The 10,037-nt window shown below is 42.1% G+C and overlaps 1 protein-coding gene across 1 annotated transcript; it reads left to right on the forward strand.

Moving 5' to 3' along the window:
- Positions 1–2,293: 2,293 nt before the first annotated feature.
- RACK1 (receptor for activated C kinase 1) lies at positions 2,294–9,747 on the forward strand. Its single transcript, XM_014072864.2, has 8 exons — positions 2,294–2,524; positions 4,453–4,624; positions 5,013–5,160; positions 5,998–6,093; positions 6,781–6,891; positions 7,787–7,927; positions 8,631–8,741; positions 9,614–9,747. The coding sequence occupies exons 1-8, from the start codon at positions 2,416–2,418 to the stop codon at positions 9,677–9,679; spliced, it is 954 nt and encodes a 317-aa protein (XP_013928339.1). The 5' UTR covers positions 2,294–2,415; the 3' UTR covers positions 9,680–9,747.
- The last annotated feature ends 290 nt before the right edge of the window (positions 9,748–10,037 follow it).

The raw sequence follows: 10,037 nt of genomic DNA on the forward strand, positions 1-10,037 counted from the left end.
CTCCTGCTCAGGCAGGAAACCCTATACCGTTTCAGACAGATGGCTATCCAACATCTTCTTAAAGACTATAACAACGATGGCGAACCTTTTTTGGCTCGCGTGCCATAAGTGGGGGGAGTGCAGGGTGTGTGTGTGTGCGGGCGTGCTGCACCCATAATGCAATGTGCGCATGCACTCACTACAGGCATGACCCTCCATTTTTTGCATGCTTTTTTCGCCCTCCCCAGGCTCCAGAGGCTTTATCGGAGCCTGGGGAGGGAGAAAACAGCCCCCCGCCTCCCCAGAAGCCCTCCGGAGGCTTCGCGGACCTTCAGGAGGCTTCCCTGAAGCCTTTGGAGCAGTCAAAACTACCCTCTAAGCAAACTGGAAGTCTGTTCCTGAACTTTCGGTTTGCCCGTAGGGCTGGTTTTTTGCGCTCCGGAGGCTTCAGGGAAGCTCATGAAGCCTCCAGAGGGCCTCCAGGGGAAGAGGCTCTTTTCGCCCTCCCCAGGCTCGTATCAAGCCTATGGAGCCTGGGGAGGGCGAAAAATAGCTTTAAAAAAGGGTGAACTCAGCTGGCCAGCGGGCGCATGCGCGCTGGCCAGCTGACAGGGCAGTGCTTTGCGTGCCCTGACAAATGGCTTCACGTGCTTCCTGTGGCACGCGTGCCATAGGTTCGCCATCATTGCCCTAGAACATTTCAGGCACTGTTGACTATGTGTCAGAATGGTCAAACAATTGGCAACTTCAAATCTCAACTAATAAATGCTCTGTCTTACACATTGGCAAAAAAAATCAGAACACAAAATACAAGCTGGGTAGACACAACCTTGTAGACGACCTTCATTCTGTCAAGGACCTTGGAATACTCATATCTAATGATCTAAGTGCCAGAGCCCATTGTAACAATATTGCCAAAAAGGCATTAAGAGTTGATAATCTAATCTTGCATAGCTTCTTCTCTGGTAATATTGTACTGCTAACCAGTGCATACAAAACATTTGCTAGACCAATTCTTGAATACAACTCATCTGTCTGGAACCCCCACTGCATATCAGACATTAATACAATTGAGCAAGTCGAGATATTCCACTCTTCTGCTTGCAACAGAATATCTTATGCCACCAGACTTGAAATTTTGGGCTTTGACAACTTAGAACCATGCCGCCTTCAGTCTGACCTAAGTGTAGTACATAAAATTATCTACTACAATGTAATGTCAATGACTACTTCAGCTTCAACCACAACAATACAGGAGCACACAATAGATACAACTCAAGGTAAACTGCTCCAAACTCGATTGCAGAAAATACGACTTCAGCAACAGCGTGGTCAATGCCTGGAATGCGTTACCTGACTCTGTGGTTTCTTCCCCAAACCCCCAAAACTTTAACCTTAGACTGTCTACTATTGACCTCACCCCTTTCCTAAGAGGTCTGTAAGGGGGGTGCATAAGTGCACCAACTGTCCCTGTCCTAATGTTTCTTTTTATTCGTACCCATTTCATGTATCCAAAATCATGTTAATACTTATATCTGTTATGTAATACATGTTTGACGAAATAAATATAAAATAAAATGGTTGTCCAATCTCTTCTTAAAAACTTCCAGTATTGGAGCATTCATAACTTCTGGAGGCAAGTTGTTACACCCATTGTTCAGTCAAATGGCAACACTTCCACATTTTCCTGGAGAAATACCAGAATGTGGGGTGCCACCACCGGAAGCTATTTTATTTTTGAAGGTACACGGGGAGTTTAATGACCTGAGACTAGATTGCAAATCCTCTTTAAGCATTACTTCTGAACCAACATAGATTAAATCTATACAATAATGCTATTTGAAGATATGAACTCTCTTCAAAATTAGCCCTCCTAAATTTCTGTCCCTAAACGAGGCCTGGAAAGGATCAAACAATAACTTTTTTCTGCAGCAGGAAGTTTCTCCGAAGTTTTGTCCGCCAGTTAACAATTACTGTATTTTATACGTTGCAGTTCTTAAGAAGCGATCAAAATCTCGCCACAGGCAGAGAAATTCTGCCGCAAACATCGCGATAAGTGAGATTCTAGCGCGCTAATTATCCGACTACAACTTCTACAGGCTTTATGGGAAGTCAACCGCTACCGGTTGATAAATCAAATATACCGACGTACACATTTTTGACTAATAGTGAAGTACTAGTTTTCTGCTAATAACGAAGTATCTGTTTTTATAAAATTTCCAGCTTAAATATGCAGGCGATCTCTGGAGGCAGCCATATTGTACGGGCCCGGCAACGGAACGCGTGAAAAGAAACCACTTCCGTTTCCGGAAGAAGTTGCTTCTTCCTTTCTCTCTGTAGGCCTGGGCGAGTTGGCAGGTCCGGGCGAAGGGCCTCCGCTGAATCCGACATCATCCTCCGTCCGCCGCGGGAGCTCGAGGTCTCTCAGCCGCCGCCATGACGGAGCAGATGACCCTGCGTGGTACCCTAAAGGGCCACAACGGCTGGGTGACCCAGATCGCCACCACCCCACAATTTCCAGACATGATCCTCTCCGCCTCACGCGGTAAGGTGGAGCAAGATGGGCCAGTCCACTAGGGGGGCAGAGAGGGCCCAAAAAATAGACTGGGAGAAACCATGACGGGGAAGAAGCCGTGAAAGATAGATTTTTTTTGCATGGGCAACATGGCTTGCACGACCTGCTGAATCGGGATTTTGGTGGGGAGGAAACTGCTCGCGTTTGGGTAGAGGCAATTTAGAGGAGAAACCATGGTGTCTTAAGAAGGGGGGGGTAGGAAGAGGATTACAACAACCCGAACAATAAGCGATTGTTGAGTTCAGAATGCGGGATGGTTGCAAATCTTAGGGAAGAGACGTCCGTCCCAATGATTACATCTGACATTGTCTGCTGATCTTTTCAATGAGATCTGAAGACACGTCCTGCAATTATGATGGGACAGGAGAGGATCAAGAAAGAAAATGGGCAGCGGCCCACAATTCAAGAAGATGTGGCTGTTAGCAATCTAAGGCTTGTGCATTAGTGCAGGGAGGAAAGATTTTCGGGCTTACAAGGCATTTTTTTAAAGTTGGAATTCCAAGGGGTATGGGCAAAATCCGGGTGTGAAATGGTAAGCTTCCTGAGCATGTGCTTAGCCCTAGTAATTTGTGATCAAGTGCAGAATTGAATCGACAAGGATTTTCATGGACAAATCTGTTCCAGGTGTCCTCCCCCCCCCATTATATAGCAACTTTCTTAGTGGTTTGCTATAGAAAGCTTTATTTTCCAGTTCCAGCAATTATCAAACAACTGAGATCACAAGTGTTTACTGAGATCACTGTGTCTATTGTCCTGTCCTGGATTACAGGAAAACTCCAGTGAGTATTTCATATTAGGCAACTCCATTTTAGGATAATTCATTTCTCGCTTGAGAGCAACTGAAGTTATATCCTTGGAGGATTTACAATAAGTATGCCTCTCCTCCAACAAAGGAACCTCTTTGACACTAGGTTATAGCAGTGTTTCTCAGCCTTGATGGCTTGAAGATGTGTGGAGTTCAACTCCCAGAATTCTCCAGACTGGGGAATGATGGGAATTGACCGATCCATACATTTTTGAAGTTGACATAGTTGAAAAATAATTATTCATAACTCCCTTAAGCATCAAGCTTTGTTCAGTGACTTTGGGCCAGTCACTCTCCCAGCTAAACACACCCCATAGGTTTGTTGTAAAGAAAATAAGTTGCTGGAGAATTAGTTAGAATAGAATAGAATTCTTTATTGACCGAGTGATTGGACACACAAGGAATTTGTCTTTGGTGCATATGCTCTCAATGTACATAAAGAAAAATAAAATAATACATCAAAAATCATAAGGTACAAGGTTGCCACCTTACCTTATATATTTCAAAGAGCTGAATAAAAATATAGTAACAAGAGTTTAGACAGCTGCAAAGATGGAAGTCCAAAAAACTGCTATTGAGGGTGTTTTTCTATGTTTTTATAATGCACAAGAGGAGGATGAAAAAGAGGACACTTTCACTGCAATGTAAGGAATGAGAGTTTCTTCTGCCCTGGATGTTAAGTTTTGCTGATTGAATAAGTAGGGATGTACAAAGACTTTCGAATATGAAAGTCCTTGATTAATTCATGTTGAAAATGAGATCAAGATAGCTTCTATTTAGAAAATCCCTAAATGGTTAAAGTCACCCATTTTTAGTTGAAGTTGCTTTAACTAGCCTTCTACCAGCAATGCATGGGAAAAGTCCTTTCCTGATCAAGGGGAAATCTTAATCCACTAAAACTGCTGTACTTGAAGCATGGACTGTGGAGTACCCATGGGCTTTGTTGCCACCCTGAGAATGAAGCTTGGGAACAGGTTGGCATTCAGGACTGAGGATGCAGAAGGTTGTGGGCAGAGAATCCATTGTTTTGCTTTTGGGGGTAATTTTCCTGGTTCGAGATTTAATGTAAGTAACCTTTTGTGTTCTCTTACAGATAAGACCATCATCATGTGGAAGTTAACAAGAGACGAAACGAACTATGGGATTCCCCAGCGAGCCCTACGAGGCCACTCTCACTTTGTGAGTGATGTGGTCATCTCTTCAGATGGGCAGTTTGCCCTCTCCGGCTCTTGGGATGGCACCCTGCGCCTCTGGGATCTTACTACGTGAGTGCAAGTTGTAAATAAACTTCTTGTTTTCTATTTTCTGATTGCTTCCTGCACTCCCAGTGATTAAATCTGATAGTACATATCTAAAGACTCCACTCAGCTTCACTGATATATGTTGCCATTGTAGCAAGAGGAGAAATAATTTTGATTTGTTTTATATATGTTGCATAATTCAAGTTCTAAGTAGCCTGAAAAGCAATACTGTGACAATGTATTGATAATAAATTAAAACCCCTAGGGATGAGTTTGGCCTTCACTTAGCACAGTACTAGGGTTTGCTCTTTAACAGTGAAATGATGAAGAACAAAGTTTTGTCTATCAAGGGCTCCTCCTCTAGCACATTCCAGTACAGGAAAATAAAAGTATCAAATTGACTTCCTTTTAGAGGCACGACCACTCGTCGTTTTGTGGGCCATACCAAGGACGTACTGAGTGTGGCCTTCTCTTCCGACAACCGCCAGATCGTCTCAGGTTCCAGGGACAAAACCATCAAACTCTGGAACACCTTAGGTGTCTGCAAGTACACTGTGCAAGTAAGCCCCTTCTTCCAGTTCTTGGATTGGATGCTCTTAACGTTCAATTAATGTGAGTCTTTAAATTAGGTGACACTAAAGTTGGTCTCTAGATACATTTACTATTGGTTCACGACCACATCTGACCTGTAAAGCATCAAAAAAAAAATAGCTGTTAATAGAAACAGGTCTATTCAATGCAGAATCAACCAAGTGAAGTCATATAACATTTCCTCAAAGGCTTCTCTGGGATATATCCTAGGGGGGAGAAATTTCGTTGGCATTTAAGTGGGGTGTTTTTTGAGAAGGAAGTGTGATGCTTTCAGTTAATTTTCAGTCATCTTTTAGTTAATATTTGTGTAGTGCTATGTTTACTAGAATTTCATAGGTAAGGATGTGCTACCACTTGAGGAATGTATTCATTATAAATTTCTACCACACAGAAGGCAGGAATTGCAGGAGCAAGTGTAATGGGAAGAGAATGTTGAAATACAATTAATTACTTGATAAGACATACAGTTTAAAATAATGAAACAGGTGGAGTTAAAAATGATAGCTTTGTTAATTTATAGCAATAGCAGTAGACTTATATACCGCTTCATAGGGCTTTCAGCCCTCTCTAAGCGGTTTACAGAGAGTCAGCATATTGCCCCCAACAATCTGGGTCCCCATTTTACCCACCTCGGAAGGATGGAAGGCTGAGTCAACCCTGAGCCGGTGGGATTTGAACCGCTGAACTGCTGATCTAGCAGTAGCCTGCAGTGCTGCATTTAACCACTGCGCCACCTTGGCTCTTATTTGCTAGTGAACTAGCCCCAAAGGATTGCTTTTCCATCCTGCTCTTTTTCTCTCCCATAGGACGAAAGCCACTCTGAGTGGGTGTCTTGTGTACGCTTCTCCCCCAACAGCAGCAACCCCATCATTGTTTCCTGTGGCTGGGACAAGTTGGTTAAGGTGAGGGGAATTTATGCTTGGGGATCTTCAGCCAGTGCTCCTTTTATTTGGCCATCCCCCCCCCCCCCAATCCATGAAATTGTGAAAGAGAGACTCCTTGCAGATTTATAAACAATGTAGAATCTCTTGAATTCATCTGTTATATATCAGAGGAGGGAGGCTGGAAACAAACAGGTGGGGAAGTACAATGATCTTCTAAATCTATCAGATCTGTTGAAGAGGTACAACAGATCCGTTGAAAAAAAGTAAAAATTTAAAAATAATAGCATGTTCCATTATCCTCCAGGAATAAATGTTTACAGATTCCTTTTTTGTTAATCTTAAATAGATTTGAAACTCTTTTTGGGGTGCAATTTTCTTCACTTGAAAAGTTATCTTGGAAGGTGCTGGATTTTTTTTTTTTTTTTTTTTTTTTTTTTTTTTGCATGAAGGCAAAACTAAGGCATCTCCAAAATACTTTGCCTACTGACAGTCATTTATATTATTTTATTTCTTAAATGCATAAATTTCTAAAATGCATATGCTACCCATTGCATTGTTGCAGCAACTCTGGGTGGCTTACAAAATATTAAAAGACAATGCAGAATGATTAAAATTAATAAAAGTTAAAAAATATACTGCGTGTCTGCTTTTCTTCATGCCCTGAAATTAGGAATAAACCTTCCTTATGTTTCCTCCGACTTGTAGGTCTGGAACTTGGCCAATTGCAAGCTGAAGACTAACCACATTGGGCACACTGGCTACCTGAACACAGTGACTGTCTCTCCTGATGGGTCATTGTGTGCTTCCGGTGGCAAGGTAAGTCAGTCTGGTGATTTAAAAGACCACCTTGTTTTCTCCTTTTTCTTCCGATTTTTAAAAATGGGAATTCTAGTGAAAATTGGTTAGACAGATAACTTTCTACAGAGATGAAGAATCTAGCTAAAACTTACAGCCTATCCCTGTTTGACTCAGGAAATGTAAGGATAAAGTACTCCCAGTATTTTTAATTGCATCCTTGGAATAGATGTCTGCAGTTATTGGCTCAGAAGCTGAATTCCTAAAGAGAGAGATTTAGGTCTTCACTTGGGCCAATTTGTTTCCCTTCCCTAAACAAAGAAAGAGGAATCCTCACTCATGTAGCTCAGTCTGCCACCACATTTTAATTTTTGTGAATAATTTTTAGTATGATCATGTTTTAGATCATACTAAATGAGGAGGTGAGAACCACCTCCTAGCTAAGAATAGGGAGGGATTAAAACCAGTGTCTTAGGTTCTTCCTTGATGATTTTCCTAGAAAAGGATATTTGGGATATAAGCTCCCTTAAGGGGGAAGGCTGGACATTAGTGGCTTGCAAAGTCTCTGTGACATTTTTCATCCTGTTTTCTTGGCGGCTGAGGGTTAAAGGAAATCTGGCTCAGCTGTGATGAAACACACGAGCGCCATCTGACTCCCATGCAGATAACCCACACTCTGTTTCTGAGCTGCCCAAATTCCCTCTTAGCGTCAGAGGGAATTTCTCAAGGGGTGTTGTATTATGAAGGGGGATTATATGATGTATGGAGAACAGCTTTATTTCTGAAGTTGCGTTTTGAATCTTTGAATGGATGATGTGATTGTTAAATTTTAGAGAAAGTTTGTAACTTTATAAAGAAGGAAGAACGACGATTGGTTGAAGTGGGCTCTATCTATTGACTTCTTTCTCCATTCTAGGATGGGCAGGCAATGCTGTGGGACTTGAATGAAGGCAAGCACCTTTACACATTGGATGGTGGGGACATCATCAATGCCTTATGCTTCAGCCCAAACCGCTACTGGCTGTGTGCTGCCACTGGTCCCAGCATCAAGATATGGGTATGTTGAAACAGCCAATAATCTGTGCAAGTAATAAATATGACTCAGAAGGCCAAAAAAAAAATCCACTCCCTTTGGAGTTTTAATTCTACATTAATAGAAGATTTTTCCTTCTGGAACACTTAGTGTCATATTCAGAGAGGTATTTATGTCTGTCTCTGATGTCTGTAGACTTTTGTTTGTTATACCAGTGCCAAGAGTGGTGTAAATTTTGTCCCGGGCATAGAGATTGGACACATAGTGTAAACCCAATCTTGGCAACTTTTAAGACTTGTAGACTTCCAACTCCCAGAATTCCTCAGCCAGCTTTGCTTTGAATTCTGGGAGTTGAAGTCCCCAACTTAAAGTTGCCAAGGTTGGAGACCCCTGGTGTAAACAATGAGAGAAGAATGGGAAGGATCATCGGAGGACATGGGCATATCAGAATAGATATTAATTTTTGTTTTGCTGATAGGGAAAACCATCTCTTGAGTTATCATTGTATGCTTTTGAGCTATTGTTGTAACTATGTTGTCTGTTCAGTAGCTTACGGGCAAGGAGTTAAATTTTTGCTGTGATGAAACACCTAATGCCATCTGACATTACTTCCCATGTGGAAAACCAGAGGCTGTTTCTGAGCCCATTGCTCTCAGTAGAGTTGGGAATTGAGGAAACCCAAGGTTACCGCTCTTTGATCTCTATCTCCATTCTTATTTTCTCACAGGATCTGGAAGGTAAAATCATTGTGGATGAGCTCAAACAGGAAGTGATCACCACCAGCAGCAAGGCAGAACCCCCTCAGTGCACCTCATTGGCCTGGTCCGCTGATGGGCAGGTAAGAGATAAGATTCCCAGCGGCCTCTGGGAGAATCATGTAATTGCCTTCTCCACTAGGTGAGGCTTCACCAACAGTTGGACTTTTGAGTTGGGAACTTGTAAGAATTTTGCAGCATGGGTTCTTTTTGAAAGGGAATCATTTAAGGGACGTATGTTGGGGGTAAAAAAACCCATATGCTTGGTCTCTGCGTTCCTAAATCATTGGTATGTTTTCTATGATTCGTTTTTGTATACTACATTAAGTAAATAAAATCACTAAGTTATTAAGCAAGGATTGAAATCATGAGCATGCTTACATTGTATGCAAAACCCAGGAAGATGAGAGAGCATTTGAGCTAGCAGCCATTCAAAGTGCTTTAGTTAGAATGTCTTGTCTTAACTGGGGGAGTTGCGAATGTTGGGAGTAACTCGGAGCACTAACAGCTTGCAGATGTTGATGTAGACGGTGGGGATAGATGGTTCCTTTATGATTTGTGGACTTCAACTCCCAGAATTCCTGAGCCAGCAAGTCCACAAGCATTGCTGGCTCAGGAATTCTGAGAGTTGAAGTCCACAAGTTATAAAAGGGCCATTAGTCCCCACCCCTGAGGTAGACAATGGGCAGTTTTAGTGTTTCTTCCCTTAGTTTTGGATGTGTTTTAAGAGCTGAGTGGTGGAGCTAGATCTCAAGAAACAGCCAGGATATTTATTGTAGGTTGCCAACCCCACAGGAGAGTTTAGCACACAGGATGCAGATTACAGGTTGTGTTTGTTTTTATTCTCACTTTGCTGTGTACCACAGGAATGCTAAATCAGCCTTTCATTTCATCCTTTAGCCTTCTCCCTTATCCTGTGTTAACATTTTTTTCCCCTCTTTCCCTCTCCTTTCAGACTCTATTTGCTGGCTACACAGATAACCTGGTTCGTGTCTGGCAGGTCACTATTGGGACCAGATGAGAGCATGCAGTTGTTGACCCACAAGGCATAAACTATGTACAAATCATTCAATTAAAAACAAACAAGGATTTGTGTGTTGGAAGTGACGTGCTTTTAATAGGGAACTTGACAGCCAACATTTATTTTCTTTTTCCCTGCAGAGGTAGTTTTTTGGCTAATCCTTACTGTATTTTGGAAGATCTGAAGGATCAGTAGGGACAGATCATCAAGGAGAAAATTTATGTCTTCCCCAAAAGTTAATACTGACTTGATGGCACATAATCACTGTATTAACGTCTGCTTGAATAAGGCTTTGTATTTACTATTGCAGTTGTCCTGAAAGGCGTGAATGGTAACACTAGATCTGCAACACAAAGAT

This window comes from Thamnophis sirtalis, unplaced genomic scaffold (assembly GCF_051295495.1).
Source record: "Thamnophis sirtalis isolate CommonGarterSnake01/CBP01778 unplaced genomic scaffold, rThaSir2_p1.2 scaffold_3, whole genome shotgun sequence".
Taxonomy (NCBI): domain Eukaryota; kingdom Metazoa; phylum Chordata; class Lepidosauria; order Squamata; family Natricidae; genus Thamnophis; species Thamnophis sirtalis.